The 19,003-nt window shown below is 42.6% G+C and overlaps 2 protein-coding genes across 9 annotated transcripts in view; one reads left to right on the top strand and one right to left on the bottom strand.

The window, feature by feature from the left end:
- The window catches only part of LOC100867009 (DNA helicase MCM9), a 77,999-nt gene that overhangs the window by 10,928 nt on the left and 48,068 nt on the right, over positions 1-19,003 (top strand). The window lies entirely within an intron of this gene.
- LOC100867244 (zwei Ig domain protein zig-8) overlaps positions 1-19,003 on the bottom strand; it is a 90,018-nt gene that overhangs the window by 43,968 nt on the left and 27,047 nt on the right. For all 3 annotated transcript variants that reach the window (XR_015294164.1, XM_003692597.3, XM_086914338.1), the window contains exon 3: positions 14,793-14,971. Coding sequence is in view for 2 of the 3 variants with exons in the window: in XM_003692597.3 (XP_003692645.1) it covers positions 14,793-14,971 (179 nt within the window). In the remaining variant the exon portion in view is untranslated. The remainder of the gene's footprint in view (positions 1-14,792; positions 14,972-19,003) is intronic.

Below are 19,003 nucleotides of genomic sequence, written 5' to 3'. Positions count from 1 at the left end.
GAGGGGGGAGTTGTAGGGAGAAGAGCGTGGAACGAAGATTATAAAAAGGAAAAGAGGATGGGGAGAAAGGAGAGGAAGGACGTTGGTAAATTGAGCGAGAGATAAGAAAGGGTGGGAGGAGATGGAAGGGGAAGAGAAATTTGGGGGGAAAGGAAAGATATTCGTACGAATTCGATCGGACGGGGTCAAATGGTCGAATCGAAAGGGATTATTACTTAATTTTGAATTAATTTGTAGGTAATTGGAAGTGGATGGGGTAGACACTTTGGTATTGATGTAACAATATTAATTAGTTTAATGAGAAGTTTATGGACCAAATATATATTAACATATTATTTCGGAGTATGAAATATAAATGATATATAACGTATGAATAACGTGTGTACGTATATGTATATGGAGAGCTGGAATGTATTTTCAAGTACAATAATTAATTGACATATGGATTGACGAACATCAATTAATAATAATATACCTTTTCGACGTGCACGTGTTACGTGTTATGCGCTGTATCGAATATAAATATAATTTACGAGGTTGAGGGGACGAGTGAGGAAAAAGGGAACAAGGGTAGGGAAACGAAGGAAGGAAAGAAGGCGCGAAACGTGAGATTTATTCGTTTTCAGTCTCGTAAAAAGACGGTGAAAGATGGCTTGATTCGTGGCAATTGATCCTTTGAATTCTGCGTCGAGAATTAAAAGACAGTTCGTGAAACACGGTATCAAATCTCTAATCAAAAAGTTTCGGGAAAAAGAAAGTTTTTCAAAGAGGGATGATGAGGGGATTCGTTTTCGAGAAAAGAGACACGAAACGGGGGGGGGGGGGGAAGAAAAAAGAAAAAAACATGGAATATATCATAAACGAAATATTCCAAGACTTATTCAAATTAAGTAGCAAATGAATATTTTCTTCTTTCGAAACTTTTCAATATTTCCTGTGGATATTAAAAACGAAAGAAAATAAATATCGGATAAGGAACGGTTTATTTGAATTCACCGGGAGAAATTTATAGAAATCGTTTTAACGGGGCAAACATGGCACGATACCCGAGGAAATTTCCATAAAATTTGTATGCCAGAGCGTTCGACATTTACCCGAGGAATCTCTCTTCAAACTAATAAATATTCCCTTACGGACAGTTTTAAAGTCGATCGAACAGGAAGCTTCCGATATCGGAAGCACCGAAAAATCCTCCCTCCTCTCGAGAAATTATTTTCCCTTCGGTTGCGAACGCTCTCTCGCCTTCCGCAGATAATTAGATTTATTAAGTCGGCGGCCCTGTTTACACGGCGTCGGAGCACGTGATTTATCGAAGAGGGCCCTTCACCTAGACACCGATGGTGGAAAGGGGAGCGAAGAGGGACCAAGATTCCGTCCCCTCCTTTCGTTTATCCTTGCCCGCCGTCGTTGCAACTCCCTCGTCCTTTGTACGATTTCATCCCGAGTACTCTTTTAATCAACCTCGATAAGCATATTCCTTTAAACGAATTAATTAGATTGGAGAGTAGTGGCGACGGGAGCTGTTGAAGCGAAATCTTCTCGATCTCTTGCACCGGTTCAAAAGGAGGATTGGTGCCGCGATGCTGCCATTGTCGAAGCATTGGTAACCAGTTGGAGCGGATAACAAATTTGCTCGCAAGAGATGAAAAGATCAATTAAAACGGAGAAGAGGAGAAGCTCGAAATCGATCGAGAGAAGATTCGGGTATGGCTAGAAAATGGAAAGAATTTTTCTTTTTTTTTTTTTTTTTTCGATCCAGCGAACGTCAGCGCGAAAAACAAACGATCGCGCGTGGTTCAACTCGAAATATCAATTACCGAAATATTCGAAAACGTAGCTGGCTACCCGGCCTTGGTTCGAGCGGACACGGTTCATTTTCATCCCCCTGGCACTTTCGTCGACGAGTGGCGAGAGATTGTTGAAAAAAAAAAAACACGCGAAAACAGAGAGACAGAGAGAGAGAGAGAGAGAGTAGCGAAAACAGAGAGACAGAGAGAGAATCGTTATTTCTCGCGGCACGTGTAGCGCTTTCATTACGCGCGCGTTAGTCCTGGAACGGCAACCGATGCCGTTCGATGAAATTTTTATGCATTCGACGGGTGGGAGCCTGTTGGGAGGCCGGTGGTGGCGTTAAAGTTAATCGGGGATGAGAATTGTTGGAAGTCGAGGCGTATAGGCGTTTTTAGCCCGGATCCGGAACACCGGCCGGCCCACATTCGGCCATTGATGCGCTTAAATGAAACCTATCCTCTCTCGTTTTCGGCCGTCCCTCCTCCGCGACGGTCAGCCCTTCTGAAAAAAACTAGCCTCGTTTTGCTTCACGCTCTGCCGTTGTACGATTCGATATACTCGTACGAGGAAAAAAGAAAAAAGAAAAAGGGAAAAAAGGGGGAAATCGATACCGTTTCATTGTCTAAAATGCTATCGGGGTGTCGATGAATAAATTAAAGCCCTTTTCATCTTTTTTTTTATCTACGCGTCAATCCGTCCGCGTCTGTTCTCTGACTCTTTGTTACGCGCATTTTTTCCTCTCCCACTCTTTTATTCTTTTCTCTCGTTACGCCGTATGATTCTTCCTTTTACGCCTTCCACCTTTGTCGTCACGTCACGTTTCGAAGCTTCGAAACGGATCCCTCTGGTTTACGACGAGTTTATTCGGCGGCGAATCGAAGAGTATTTATTACGATGTAATTAACAAGCTGCACGCTTCGATAGGAACGTTTGATTCGTAGCGTTTGATGGGAGTTGCATCGGAAACGAGAGTGTCTTCTCGAAAACGGACGTTGGACGGATCTTTTGAAATCGAATTATCTATCGAAGATTGTCGCGTAATTTCCCTCCTTTTTTTTTTGAAAAAAGATTTTCGAACACTCTTCTCCTCTCATTAAATTATTCTAAACGAAAGGTATCGAAAATCCCTCCCCCTAAATCGTGCCTCTCGATTCGACACCCCTTTCGTCCGTGATATATCAATTAATCCCAGAGTCGGGGAAAAAAGTACAACCGCTCGAATAGATAGAAACCATTGTGTCAGGTTCATTGAAAAATCTCCGGCTTAATGGAACCATATATATTCGACGTTATCACTGGCACGGGTCGCATAAAGCAGAGATGGCCGCGATTAAAAGCTGAACATTGAGCGCGAGTTATGACGCTCGTCAGATTTGGAAGCTCGGCGGATCCTATCCTATCCCTGTAAAATTAGAAAATTATCGGGCATTTTGGTCGCGATTTTCCTTGAATCTCCATATTCCCCTCTGATGGTTCCACGTGGGAAAAATAGGAGAGGCGGTTGCTCGTAAACAGCGCTCGGGTTGAAGCCGAAATGGCCCGTTACAGTTGATCCCGAAATCACTTGATTCCAAAGGAGGGTGCCGAGATCACGAACGAATAGGACGGAGGGGTTAAAATTGTGCGGCGAAAAAGGGTTGGTAGGCGTGGTGGTGGAGGGTATGGTGGCCGATTAAGCGACGAGCGCCTAGCCAAGTTATCTGCCCGGCCAAGCTCGAAATCTCCCTCATAAAAGTGGTAACAACCCCTGTTTGGGAAACAATGGTGGCGCTGCCAGACTCTCGAGGGTTCGTAAAAGTTTGGGACGCTTTGTGGAAAGGGTGAAAGGTGCAGGCGTAACGAGGGGAAAGGGTGTCGAGGGGGGGATGGGTGAAGGCGCACGGATTTCGACTTTAACTCCGCTAAAGCTGTCCAATAAATATCGGGCGTTGGTTATTAGCGTTTTAATTCGGCCGGCCGGCGGTAATTTAATCCGTGGCTGCTCGCAATCGAAAAAGCGTCCGGCTTGACGGTAAAAGTAGATTCATAAATAATGAAATAATGTCCCGGTTTTCCAGCGGTGTGCGATATAAAAGGGGAAAGGAAAATCGATCGATTATTGGCCGATTAAAAAGAAGGATATTTCCCGAACGATCGTGGTAACGTCTCTTTATAAAAGATGGATCGATGCGAAGTGGGATGCGATCGGGAGTATTACGATTAATTTCTTTTTGTTTTTCTTTCAGGGTTTTTTGTTTTCTTTTTTTTTTTTTTTTTATTGATATTATAAGGAGATTAGAATTGCACAATTTCTATTTAAAAGCGCGTGCAAATTTCTTTCTTACTTATCGTCGTATTAGAAACGTATTAAGGAAGAAAAATATTTCTCTCTCGTTTCTTTCCTTTTCCTCTTTTTTTCGTTAACTTGAATTCTCGCCACGAGAGAGAGAGAGAGAAAGAGTTGCTACCCAGGCCAGGCTTGAAATTTTTAATTCTAATTCTACCGTCCTAATTGTTCAATTTCTGTCCCGTCCCGTTTTCAAAAATATTCTAATTGCGAGCGCTTCTCTTGGAAACTGCAGCGCGTCTCGTTCGTTTCGATTCGTTTGATCCGACTACGGAAAAAAAGTAAAATAAAATAAAGGGGGGACAAAAAGGGTGAAGAGAATTAAGAATTAAAGATATAGCTATAGAGTTTCGCTTTTCCGCTCGAGGGAAGGGATTTTTCCGCGGAAATAATCGAATGATGGATAGGATGGAGAGACATCGTTTGTCACGATATCGGGGACACTCTTTCTGAAAGTTGTTGAAGAAAACAATTAGATGACCCGTCGTATGATTTTATCGACATCCTTCAAGGGAGGAAAGACTTCCAGACGGAGGTAAAGTATGAAACCAGATGGCATCGACGTTTCGCCGAGTTCTAAAATTTAATTGGCACGGCTCACGATTTTTCTTCGTCTCTCGGTAATTCTTCACCATCGAAGTCGTCTCCTCGACAAATTTTTATCTTATACCTTAGTTTGACTGTCGCCGAATTCGTTCCCGCTTCGAAAAGCTTTGGAAAGCTGCCGGCCGACGAAATCTTGAAGCGAAAAATCTGTTACGAATTTGACCGAATTATCTCAACGAGAATCTGAATTTTTTTTCTAAAATAAAAAGAATTATCGTCGAACGTCGATTCGACCGTAAAAGGAAAAAAAAAAAATCGTAAAGAGATTTTTTGCGCTTCGTCAAAACGAAAGCAACGAGAATTGAAAATCAGAAGGAACATGGAGGAAATTGGTGGAGCACCGTGGCAGAGGCGAGAAGGGTCATTTTGTCGGGTGGGAAAATTTTGGTTCGCTAATAAACGCGGCAAACCAAATAACTGAGCTTCGTCTCTGGGAATCGAAAGGCTAACTTGCTTTGCATATTTACATTACGGTATAATTTGAAATTTCGCGTAATTTGCCGTCCCGAGTTACCTATCAACAACTTTTTAATATAATACACGCATATTTGATATCCGATGAGAGCAAAAATAGATGGAAATTATTAATGCACGCGATTAATTGGTCGGATAACCGTCGAAAAACGAGTTCGTCCCCGTTTCGAAGGATAAATTTGTATAAATCGATCCACGAAAATGTCATTCCCGTGTTTCGCGAAAGAAGAAATCTCGGCGAAGCGAAATTGCTTAATTAAATCGAGAAAATGTTGTCTCTCATACCGGATCGACTTATGGATCATGGTTATAATTAAAATGGTATTCACCGCGAATATATACGACTAGACTACTCGGCTTCCAATAATACTATCCCTCCAATTCGTTCGTTCCTACGAACGAACTTCGTCCAAATGCAACCCGTCATTTTTCCATTTTACTATCTTTTTACATTCTATCAGCATACATCCACCTTTTCCACTGGCTCTGTCCACTCTATTGGTTTCGATCTTATTTTCTTTTCCACCCTTTTTCTCCTCGTTTCACATCCTTTCAGATCACGTTATAACATTCACCTCTACCCCCTCTCTCTCTCTCTCTCTCTCTCTCTCTCTCTTGATACGGCTTCGAACATTGGAACCCGTTCACCCCATCCGCAACTATCCGCGTACGTCCATAATTTTTCGATGAAAGAAAAAGGAAAAAAAAAAAAATATCTTTGATTGTGAAATGATGAAAAAGATAACCGAAGAATTTATTTGACTGGGCAAGTAAAATAGGTCTCGCGCGAAACATATTCGATTCGATATTTTTGTTATCTAGTTCTGTTTCCCTTTCTTGTTTGTTTTTTCACTCCAACCCTTCCCACCCCCTTGCCCTTTTTTTTTCTCCCCCGCGATTCCTTCCACCACGGGATATAACCATCGGTCCTGACAATTGACTAAGGCTTTGTTTTATAGCTTGCTCATCGCTTGTTCACTCGCCTGGCCGCGTTTATCTTTCATTCGTTTTTCGTCTGTCGAATAGAATTTTACGATCGCTTCGATCTACACGCTGCAATAACTCCACTAACCATTGCCATTCCGCCATTTTCTTTAGTTTCTACAACGATCTATTAACCTTTTTTTAACCCTTTCTTTTCTTTTGTTGTTGTTTCGAAGTTTCGAAAATTGAAATATAAAAGCGAATACATTTTGAATGAATTAAACCGAATGATAATTTTATCTGTCGTTTCCGTTTTCTTATATTTTTTTTTTTTTTTTTTGTATTTCTTTGTTTCCTTCTTCTTTCGGATGAAAGAGGTTTTTTTTTTTTTTTTTTTTTTTGTTTCTTTTTACAACGACTATAACGACTCGCGATTAAATTTATTTCGTCAAAGAAAGAAGAGCATTTTGCTTTTGGCAGCATCGTTTCACTTCGTTTTGCTCTAATTCGTATCGTTTGTTTTACATCCTTGCGATGCGAGTTGATTGTTAAAAAGACTCCGTTATTAAGACGTTAAAAAATTTCGGAATACCTAGCTTCGACGTTTAAAGAAGAGACTCGAAACAAAGGCAATTTAACTGCTGCGCTTCTTCGTTTCCAACCATTGTCCACGTTATTTTCAACAAGCTTCCCATTCAACCCCATTTTCCCGTATCGTGGTTAAAGGAGCGAGAAAACAATATGTCCCAACGTTACAACGTTAAAACGTTCAAATTTAAATTAGAAATTTTTAAATTCAAAAAAATTTCACGATTTCACCCGGCATATCAAAATTTTTTATGAAGTTGAATAATACGTGAGACGATATGGTGGACCGTATAATAAAATCGAGAAGGATTTCTGCCGGCGGTTTAATCGAGATCCAAACTCAATTCCTGTCGTCGGACTCTCTTATCTCGAAACCATTTCGATATCTCGTTCCTTCAGGCCCGGCCTGACGAGCAATCGAATCGATTCATGCTTTCGGCCTCTCCTGTTCCCCGCAAATTTATCCTCAAATGTATTTCCTCTCAACGTCTCTTTCCCCTTTGAAAGATTTTTCTTGGCAGCCAGACAACGAAACAATCGTTCGATTCGAAACGATTCCGACGTTACGTTTACGCAAGGAAAAGTAATCGTGGAGTGGTGTTTTTTTTTAAAAAAAAAAAAAAAAAAAAAAAAGGAAAGAAAGAAAAAAGATAGAATTTCTTCGAGTAGCGTGGAAGAAACAACACTCGAAAGGAAAAGAAAGTCGAAATCTTAGTTTCAAAGCGTTGAAATCTCATCTTCCAATGGTTGCGAGCAACGTAAAACAGTCTCTCTCTCTCTCTCTCTCTCTCTCTCTCTCTCTCTCTCTCTCTCTCTCTCTCTCCCTCTGTCCGTCTTTCTTTTCGGTGCTTTTCAGCTCTTCCAACCAGTCGAGTTTATCTCCTCCACCTGCGACATGTCGGAGAAAAGAGCTTGTAGGACTAACTTGTTCCTCGAAGAAATGCCACGTCTTCACGAGCATCGTCCGCACAATGGAATTCGTTGAAAATATTCTCTCAGTTATAAGTTAAAATCTTGGATTTCGAATTGTTCCAATATCACGATACGCGTTTGTTCTCGAATCATCGGGCATCACTCACAACGTAAAATAATCTTTTCGATTCATTATTCTTCTTCTTTCTTTATTCATTGCATCGAGAAGAAAGATTGGTGTTATCGTCGTGGTATTTTATTCGTGAGATAATACAGCCATAAATTTTCCGATATAAACGATTTCGCACTTAAACAATTTCAACTTATAACCGGTGCTGCTCTATTTTTCCCCTGGTTTCCCCAACCCGAGCGCGACCCGTTTCGGAATGTTAATTACCGAATTATATGGGCCGGTGCTAATTTAATTACGCAATTTCGCGGTCAAACGGTCCACACCGGCGGCACACCGGCTCATAAATTTTGCGGAGGGATAAAGTGTTGAATCGTCCCCGGTTTCGGGCATACCGAAGCAACCGAAACTCTTTCCACGCCTTATTTTCCTTTTTCTCGTTCGCTCGTTTCCCTCTCTCTCTCTCTGTCTCTCCTTAACCCGGATGGTTGTTCTTCCTTCTTCGAGCATACCTCGCACATTTACTAAGCTGTGAAAGTAAAGCAGTTCCTTCTAAGCGCAAAGTGGTCTCTCATCTTTGAAATACCAAGCTACTTTCCATTTATTTTCTATTTTTTTTTCTCCTTCTTCTTCTTTTTCTCTTCTCCTTTTTTCCTTTACGCGTGCATTCTCTCCGCTTCTTTCTCTATTTTTCTTTTTTCGAAGCTGCCTTCCTTTCTTTTCTTTTATCCCTCCCTCTTCTCTCGCCTCGTACCGTGTTCCGTTCACTGCGTGTTCACGTCTCTTGCTCGCGTCTTGACGGTATAACAGGAAAACGAACATTTTGTTTAAAGAGCATACACGTGCATATACACGGTCGAGTGTAATCTTGTAATGAAAAAAAGGGGAAAGAAAAAAAGGCTTTCTCTCGAAAACTTGCGCTGCTACCCCGCGTAGTAATTAAAATTCCTGTAAAATCTCTCTTTCTCCCTTTTCTTGCTCTTTCTCTTTCTGTATTTTTGCCCTTTCTTCCTTCCGCGGAATTAATCCTCATCGAGATCTCCCGCCTCTCGTCCTCTCCCTCTTCGACGCAAAAGTGCAAAAATCAATGGGGCGCTGAGAAAAATTTTTGAATCAAAAATTTTTAATTTTCAATTTTCAAACAACTCAAATTTTCTTCCTCAAATCTTTCTCTGGCCTCGCTCGCTTTCGAGAACGCGACAATGAAATAATCCGAAGGATAGGAGGAAGGGAGGAAAAGGAGGGGGAAAAAAGTGGAAATTTTGTATACATATTCATGAAATTCACGTATTCGCAAAAGATAAGCTTTCCACGGTATTCCGCCAAAATTATTCGAAAATTTGCCAGACCAGAAATAGCGGATTCCATGCTGGGATCGCGTTACGAACACGTTCGTCTACGTGTTCCTCAAGAAAGCCACTCACAGGCTCTGGAAGCTTTTCGAGTAATTTTCGAGTTTGAAACGTGACAAATGATTCACGGCCTCGATGCAGCTGCAAGAATTCCCAGCCTTCGTGTATATACGTTCGAACCGATCGCGAAGAAGGAAACGAATCTTGATTTCACGAATTCATTCATTTCATTTTCTTTTTTTTTTTTTTTTTCAAATTTTATTCTTTTTATCGTTCATTTTCGTCCCACCCACGAAGTTAGCAGCGCGATATGGAATGGGGAGAGGGCAATTGAACGAGATTCGGTAACTTTTTCGATACGCGGTGGAAAATTTTGAAAATTGCGCTCGATTGGCCGCTTCAAAGCCGTTTAAGCCGGCGTGACGTCAACCTGTGGCCGCATTACCCCGCCTCGGAACGAAATTGCGGAAATAACGCACGGGAAACGGTCGACCCCCGAATATCTTGCTAACCAATCGCGCAGCTATGCTTCTGTTATCACTCTACCGTGAAATGGAATTGTATCAATCGAGATTTTCACGTTGATCGTCATTCTATGTTTCTCTTTCTTTCTTTTTTTTTTTTTTTTTCGTATCGTAAGATCCGAAAATTGAAAACTCTTTTCTAAAAAAAAAAAGTCGATTTTGGAAAAATCGTATATACGATGGAACACATGGAATATTTCTATAAAGTTAATACGACTCGAATCGAAATGGGAATTATTTATCGAACATTCCTTCGAACATATTTCGCGTTTAATTCGTGCCGATGACAGTGAATAAACGATCGAAGCCGGTGACTCCATTGATGAAAAATTCAAAGATATTCGTTTTCAATGGGATTGGCATTTTATTCCAATCGTATAAATGTATATATATATATACATTGGCGGTTTGTCCAGAGGAAAAATAGTGGACACGGAGGACGTCGAAAATATAGGCAATTTTCAAGTTTTCAATTCCGGCCAGTTTCGAAGTGAAACTTTCCCATGTCCAATTTCATTTGAAAAACTGGAAATTCGAACGGTCAATAGTCTCCTCTTCGAGTCGTTGGACGTTTTAACGAAACGCGCTTGTATCAAAAACCGGTTAATTTGAGAAAACAACGTATGAACGAAAATGAACGGGGGAGGTGAGGGGGGAAAGACAGGAGGGAGAGGGAAAAAAACAAAAAAAAAAAAAAAAGCAGAAAAATCCTCACCGATATTACGAAAATTCCCACAAAAATTCTAAAAAATTTCTCTCTCTCTCTCTTTATCTCTTCCTTCTTCCACTCTTCGCCCTCCACGATCGTTGAAATTTTTTCCCACGTTAAATTATCCGAAAACAGAATTAAAAACACACAACGTAATTACATCGGGCGCCGCGTTGAATTCGTTCGTTTCATTCGTTCGTTCGTTCGTTCGTTCGTTCGTTCGTTCATCCGTTGGAGAGAAGAAAATGGAGTGAAATTCGTGGGGAATAGAGGAGAAGCCGTCGATAACGGCCGTTCGTGACGAGCATTCAATTGCGTCCAACATATTTCGCGCAGAAACGAGGTGTATATCCGTTAGCTGATTATCTCCCGTGGTGCAGCTGGTTTTTCGAACGAGGAACGAAAATTAATCATATTTACGAGTGTGCTCTTCCCTTTCTCTCTCTCTCTCTCTCTCTCTCTCTCTCTCTCTCTCTCTCTCTCTCTCTCTCTCTCTTCATAAATAACCGTGGAACCGGCAGGGATTCGCGCGGTTGTTCAATTTATGCGGCGGAAAGCAAGGCGGAAAAAGGGAACGAGAGAGAGGAAGAGGTAGAGCAGATCCTTGTACTAGGCGTAATCGATCTGACCGACCGATAAGGCTCCCTTTTTCGAGGCGATCCATCATGACACCGTTGTTTGGCCTGTCTGCCAGGTCAACAAATCACAAGTCACTTTCGGCTCGAGATAGGCGCGTGTTCGATCGTGTTGGATTCGTTTCTTCTCTTCTTCTTCTTCCTCCTCTCTTCTTTCTTTCTCGTTTCGAGTACATTAGCGTGGCTCCAAGAGGGTCGAGAAGGGAGGGGACGAAGACAGTGACAGATAAGGAAGGGTATATAGCGGTTTGTCCGTGGAATTGCATCGATCGTGCAGCAGCGTTAATCCTTGGAGGTTGACAAAAATGATTCATCGATCGATAGCCACCAAGGTTCTAATTGTCCTATCCCCCGTATCGTCTTATTGTTCCGCCAAATCGTGAAATTTTTGTGAAATTCCTCAAATGGATCCTTGAAAATTCACAAACCAGTATCCTCGAGTTATTCGAGAATATGTGATACGCGTTTTATCGACGGATTTTCTTTCCGCTCGGTTCGATCGATCGCTTGTCCCCTTCGATTGTTGACTCCATTCGCCGGAATGGAAACGAAGACGCAGAGTCGAAAACACGCGGATCGTGAAATAAGTTGGCGGAAATATCAATGGGTATCGTGATTTTCTGGAAGCGAGTGTTTGCTCCCGATATTCCGAATATAGGACGATCGAACTTCGATCACGACCCGATACGTCTTTTTCCATTCCAGGCGAACGCGTGCCAGAGCGGCGCGAAACAATCTCCTTGCTGTTTTGCGTGAAACAAGGGCCCGTTTTCGGTCATCCATCCATCCATCCATCCATCTATCCATCCATCCAGAAAAGGAAAAATCAACAAATCGGGAGATTTTTCCATTTTGGGGGAAGGGAGGCAGGCAGAGCTTCTTTACCTTTGAAATTTCGCGACGAACATGGGTAAATATTGATCGAGAATAACTCGAAGAACGAGAGTTTCTAATGAAAGTAACTACTTGCAGCAAATCGTGACGCACTCGTCTCGCGGTTGAAGTGAGTTTTTTGCCAGCCTCAATTTTCGAACGACTCTCGACTTTTTATCTCTCGACTTGCCATCGCGGTAATTCAATTTGACGTTCGATTAAAAATAAATCAATGGGAAAGAGATGGTAGATATGTCAACGAGAGTGAACAAAAAAAAAACAGAGTGAATAGGCGGCGTGAATCCGATTAACTTTGGAAAGCGCAAATTATCCCCAAAAGCGTGTCTGAAAATGCTTTCAATCCCCGTTTAAACGAGAGAGAGAGAGAGAGAGAGAAGGGGGAAAAAACGTAGCCGCGATATTCGAATTGGTGAAAAATTCATGGTCGAGCACAGGTGCGGTAGGATAGCGTTTACGGGGGAGGGGGGGAAAAAAAGGAAAAAGAAAAAAGCGTTCGAAATAGATGACCAACTACGATTTTATTGAAGCATCGATATAATACCATCAAGATTGGGATTCCATCAAACACGGACGCTTTCGTAACTTAGAACGAACACACACTCGTGTCGTTCCGTTCCTCTTCCATCTTCCACCCGATACTTTATTTAAAAAAACATTGCGACTTGCATTCGATATCAGATGTCGATTTTCATCCGCGAAATGGATATTCGAGCCGAGGTTTTCGACGAGTAAAAAAAAAAAAAAAAATAAACAACACCTTGATTAACTTTCCCACCCTTTCGTGCTAATCCAGAAACAGTTGGATATCGACTGTGACTTTTCCATTATACGCTATTGCCTGATCTTTGATCAAACAGTCTATCACCCTCTTTAAAAAAAAACGAGAGAGAGAGAGAGAGAAAAAAAAAGAAAACGAGGGAATACGCGGGAGGGGAAAAAATCGAAGCGCTTGGGTGATGGACGAAAAAACGCTGGTTGAAAAAGTGATGGCTGTGAAGAGGTTTCCCGCTTTTGATACCCGGTTTCCAAAGAGAAGGTTTCGGGTCGGCGTTCGACACCAGGAAGCGGAATGATATCGACGACGAGCACGGGGGCGCCAAGCGACCCTTAATCTTAACCATTGTCTACGGGGGAAACGAATCGAGCAGACGGAATTATAGCCGTCGCGCGACCATCCCCGATGAAATGATCATGATCATCGGCTCCCATAAATTTCCCTCTTCCTTTTATACTCCATTCCTCGCCCTCTGCTCTCCTCTCATCGCCGCACGTTCGCCACCCATGTAACCGCGCACATCTTCGAAACTTTTACAACCACGCTGGCCCCGTTCCCCATTTCGGGACGAGGAAGAAGACTTTTATCGCTGCCGTGAAAACTGCTGACTATCATCCTCATCGAATGGAATCGTTGATTATTCGCTTTCGGGTTCGCAACGTTTCGCGACTTGTATCCCGCGCGTACTGTACTAATCGACCGATCGAATGGAAAAATGCGGGGGATTTAAACAAGGGGACGAGCAGGGGAGAAAGGAAAATTCCGGTGGCAACCAGAAATTCGTCGCTTCGTCGTTGCGATTAATCGTTGGGATAGGAATGGGAGAGCGAGACGAGTTGCACGAGCGAAATGGAAAATTAAGATAACAACCCCGTTTCCCGTCCAGACGAGAATTCAGGTGGCACGAACCGGCATCTAACCGTCGTGTACGGATACGAAATCGCGTAGATATTAGCCACGAAGGAAACACGGTCGATGTCTTTGTGACTCCTTTCCCCTCCGTCTCCCATTTTGATCGATTGTCACGAGCACGCCAATGTATATACGGGGGAAAGGGGGGGACTTTCCTGTTCCGCCACCACGGCGTCCACGTCGTTTTCGTGCTTGCCAGCTCTCCTAATCGCGACCGCTATATTTATCGGTTGGCCGTTATTGCGGAAACGACTATTTGTCATGGTCTGGTGTATTAATTACACCACACCGGTTAAGAGAGGGAGGAGGGGCAGGTCTTTGTTCGCTTAAACAAAGTCGTGGCAAGGGGGTCGCGACGGGGGTCCTCGGGGACAACCGTTTGGACAACCTGTTTGAATCGAAATCGTTGGCCTACGAGATCGAGCAACTTGCGAAAATTGATTGCTACAGTTACCGCGTTGTAAGGTGTGCGCCTAATGGTTCGAAGCCTAATCGAAACTCGGTTCCCTTAACCGTCGTGTTACATGAAGTGTTCCCTTTCACGGGGTTATTTCATAATTCAACGGGGAGGAACTTGGATCCACTCGATTGTTTCCCGTGATCGTTTGTCGATCGGACGTTTCGCCGGGATCGTCGTTGAGGGACGATGAGGTTCACGACGATGGTTTCGGTGGCTGTTTCTCTGGGGCAAAGACGAGGTGAATGAGAAGGGATGGGGTTAGGGGTTGAAATTTCTTCGAACAGATGTGATACAGTGGATTACAAATACGATGTTGTTATCGCATTAGTATTCTCGGAATAAGGAAAATTTAGTGTTAGTGTAGGATTATTCAAGAGAATGTTTAGAGAATGTTTAAAGATATTGGAAAGAGTGGAAAATTTCAATGTGTCACGAGGCGAGATAAAAGATGGGTGGTTTTGAGAATTTGGAAAAGTGGCGAGAATCTTTACTGGTTAACAGAGGAACCAACTGGTAGAGATAGTTTCAGTCTCGATATTTTTATCCGCCATCTTTACGATGCAACTTTTCGTATCGGTCATAAAACCTTCGGTAGTTTTTACGAAATACAAGCTCTGTGAGATTTTTCCTTCTCTCTCTCTCTCTCTCTCTCTCTCTCTCTCTCTCTCTCTCTTCGTAAAAGAACGACAAAGCTAGTTATTTCCTCGCCCTGTCTTTTCGAGGAACAGCTTCGAAGAGATAACTTCAGTTTCGTTTGGGAAGAAAATTACTGCGGCTTACCACTTTATCTCCCAAATTTCGCACACGGCATGGCAGGTACACGGTTTGTCCGACGAATGCGCTGACGTTCGCCGCTGTCGGCTCAAAAACGGGTAAATCCCCTTCGGCTGAGTCATTATTGGCGTCGTTTGGTCGCCTCTCCGGACCCTCCTTCGATATTTCGCGAAGTTGTACAGGCGCTGAAAGCAAAGCAAATTGATTCGGTTGAATCGAAAATATTCTCCCGTATTTGTAAATTGGGCTGTTGGAAACTTCGTTAATCGATGCATCTAAATTATCTTTCTTGGAATATGAAAAAGAAGAAGAAGAAGAAGAAGGAAAAGAGAGAGAAAAAGAAAGAAGGAAGAAACACGCTATTGACCGAGGATTAAGCAGAATTTTTACCAAGATCCATTATTCTCGTAGTTTTTACCAACTAGCTCAGCTTCTTCCTTTTTCCGCGTACGAAGGAATTTTCTAAAAGAAACTCGTCTTCTTTGAAATCTTCCCCTCCAACAAGAGGAAAGGAGGAAATTTCTCGCGAAATTTCTAACAGAGTCGTGGAATTTCTCCTCGATATTCGAACGAAAGATAAAAGGAAAAGAATCACGCCGATCTTGTTTGCTCATTAAACGTTTCTGCGGATTAATCTCCCTGAGTTAACATCTCTGGAACAAGTCTTCGATAGTCCTCTCTCGCCTCCCTTCCTTTGTTCCTCTGTTCGCCAATTTCTTTCTCGCTTATTTCTCGAGATTTATTTTCTTCGAGATGGACGTGTCCGGACACGTGTTCCATCCCGTAATCCTTCGGAATTTCGTCGAGCGAAATTCGAGCGCGTTGGAACAGCCGCGAGGGTCTATTTGGGATGGTGGTGGTATCCTCGTTAGTATACCTACTACTAACAGTCTCTCCCCGTCATCATCAATCATCATCAAAAACTGCGCGGAACGATATCTATTCACGATTGACATGGATTAATTCCGGAGGAAAGTTGGGAATAAAAGCTCGGTTAGTCGCGACTTTGCGCTACACGCGAACCAGGAAAGAGAAAACAACGTCCTTTTATTTCCAAACCTTTTGAATTGGGGGGAGGAGAGATGGTACCGAGAAAATATCGTTCGACTTCCCTCGAAATATTCGAAAATTCGTTTGCACGGATATTCCAAGAATTTCCCGCGGAACAATGGAAGAGATTTTGAATAGCGTCCATTTATTATTTCCCCCAAATAAAAAACGGAAATCTCATCATAGTTTTAATCATCTTTCGCGGAATGAGTCGTCGAATGAGTTCGAAGTGAGAGAAGAATCGTCGGATTTTGGAAATTGACAAAAGAAAGAAAAGAGAGAAGGGAGTAAATAACTAGGTGATAAGGAAAAACGAGGATGCTGCATTCTCTTCGCTCTCTCTCTCTCTCTCTCTCTCTCTCTCTCTCTCTCCCCCTGCGCCCTCCTCCCTCTTTTACAACCTTCGAATCGCGGCCACGGGGTTCTTTTTTTCCCCTCCGAAAACACGCCCGAATAAATTTAATTGGACGGGAGCCGAGCACTCGTAGCTTGATACGAGAAGAAAAGAGAGGAAGAGGCGTCACGATGCTCGAGGTGCAAAAGTGCAATCGAATTATCAAACGAAGCCAACTAGAACGAGCCGCTGACATCGTAACTCGGTGTGCTGACCGTTTCGCATAAACAACGTTTCCTGGCCAAACATAGAGCGATATCCTCTTTCCACCGTGTGCAACCCCTTCCACCTTTCTCTCTCTCTCTGTCACTCCATCGTTTTGAGGTCTCACGTTAACGTGTCACGGGTCGTTCTTCCCCAGAGAGGTGAAGCTCAGAGTACAGATAACGCCCGTATACACAGCGGCACGCTGGCGTCATACAAATGACCAACTTCCCCTCGACTGGGTTGCAACGTCGCTCGTATCCATCCCATCCGACCCACTGATAACTGCAGATTAATTGACAAAAAGCAGAGACCGCGAATACGGATGATGTACACGGGCCGAAAATCGTCGTCGTGCACCGGCGGGATTTAGTTACACGTCGACCTTTACCTCTTTATTTCACGTTGCCCCTGGTATGGTGGTAGTAAATGGGGTTGGGATCGAACCGTGTGACGAATTTATAGGCATATAGGAGGGGGAAGGGGAGAGAGGAGAGGTCGAGAGTCGTGTGTTGACAGACTGGAGTCAAAGGGGTGGTGAATGGGGAGAAAAAAAAAAAAAAAAAAAAAAGGTTAACGGATTCCGGGTTGGTGAGAATTTATGCCTTTGCATAACCGACACCTGCTACCTAAAGAATTAATGAATTTAAAGGAGAGATAACTTTATACTTTTATGGTGGTGGTGGAAATTATATAATATGTTAAAAAAAAAAAAAAAAAAGAAAGAAAAGAACGCGAAATACGCGAAATATGCGTTTTTTTGCGCAATGAACAAATTTCACAACGAACCGTGTGTACAACACATGCATCAAAAGAAGTTTTTGCAGTACGATATTTTTTTCCTTGGTGCTTATATAAAGTCGTTCGTATTATCTGACGCGTTTATTGTTGCATTTTATATTCTTCCATCCGCGCACTATCCGAACACTTTTATGGGGTACTGCGTGTAATGCATTTCGCGTTCCCCCCCTCCTCCCCCCTTTTCTTTTTTTAACGTAATTTCCAGATAATATTTTATTCGACAATTCCGTTCTTATTTACTTTTTCATGTCTGTGTCCGAGTTAAACCATATATAAAAATAACACGATTTATTCATACGCTTCTCCCTGAAAAATTTACACACTGTTTAAACAGTTGAAGCGACTCCATCAAACTTCTGTCTGAAATCTAAATATTTAACGAAGATATTGAAACAAGGGATAAAATAATTCGGATTTTATTCCTCCCACCCATTAATGGAACGTGGGAGGGAAAAGAAACGCAACATCAATGTTAGATGTTGAAATCGAAATCCGATTATTGAATATATCCCGGCTATACGCGGTTGTCGTCTTAATCAACGACCGTGAAAGAATCTTTCTGGAACGCGGACGGATGCGTCATACTTTTTATCCCGGCCTGCATTAACGCGGTCGTTCACCGTCTGACCAATCGTCGTGCGTTTCTACTCGTCGTTCATTCTTCGTTCGACGAGGAAAAACGCTCGTACACGATTCATTCGCTCGCCACTACTCTCTTTCTTTTCCTCGTCCATCGACGTCGCTCTATAATATTATAAACCGCGCGCGCGGAAAAGGTTGTCGAGAGGCCGAGAACGTTCCCTTTCTGTCTTTTGCTCTCGGCCCTCCAGCTATTTTTCTTTGGACGATCGTCGGGATATTTTATGGTTGGCATCGAGGGAGCATCTTTTTTCTCATCTTTCTTTCTTTTCTTTTCTTTTCTTTTCTTTTTTTTTTCTCTCCTTTGTCTCCTCCTCCACTCTCCGCTCCCCTCCTTTAAAGAAGTCATGCCGCGAGCGGAATAACTCGCTCGGACGTACGTCAATTCCGATTTCCATCGATTGGCCAAAGCTCGGCCAGACGAATTGTATCGCGTACAGATCGTTCGATCGTTCGTTCCACTCTTATTTGGTCGATAATTGGAAAATAATTGACGCCACGTTCGTGAAAATCGTGAAATGAAAGTTTTCATATAGTATTCTTGAAAATATTTCATCGTAGGCGTATTAGCATTAGGAGGTGGGACGAACTTGCTAGGAATTAGGATGATAGATTATTTGGTTTATTAATTAAGCGTCAAGAGCAGGATGCAGGAGCGACGACTTAATTTATCCTCCAACTTTTTCACGGAGATTTCGATCTCTTGTCGAACGATACGAAGGTAACTCAAGGACACAAATTTAAAACTTCTTTTTATTATAGAAAGGTGTCGGCTTAGAATTCCGTCCAAGAGTAAAAAGACAAAATTCCCGCTTTTCTTTCATTCGATTTCATATTCTTAAATTCTTAGTTCGTACATTGTGCTTAAAGAAAGGAAAAGAGAATAACGCCTCAACAGTAGACGACAAAGGTTGTCTCTGCGAAAAAGAAAAAAGAAAGAAAAGAAAAGGAGAAGGGATTCTGGTCGCAACGTAAGGAAACCGATAAAAGGAGGAGGCGGCTGGTGAATTTCCTTTCCGGTGTGTTCTCGATAAGCAGAGCTGCGACGTGGAATACAAATATCGAGTGGAGCGGCAAGGACGCAGTATGTACGCCGGCATTAAAGCGAATTACTACGTGCTAAATCTCG

The sequence above is a fragment of the Apis florea genome, unplaced genomic scaffold (genome assembly GCF_048593485.1).
Source record: "Apis florea isolate Af1SG1 unplaced genomic scaffold, ASM4859348v1 contig_3587_pilon, whole genome shotgun sequence".
Taxonomy (NCBI): Eukaryota; Metazoa; Arthropoda; class Insecta; order Hymenoptera; family Apidae; genus Apis; species Apis florea.
Note: the sequence above shows the minus strand (reverse complement) of the source record. Positions and strands in the feature narration are given on the sequence as shown.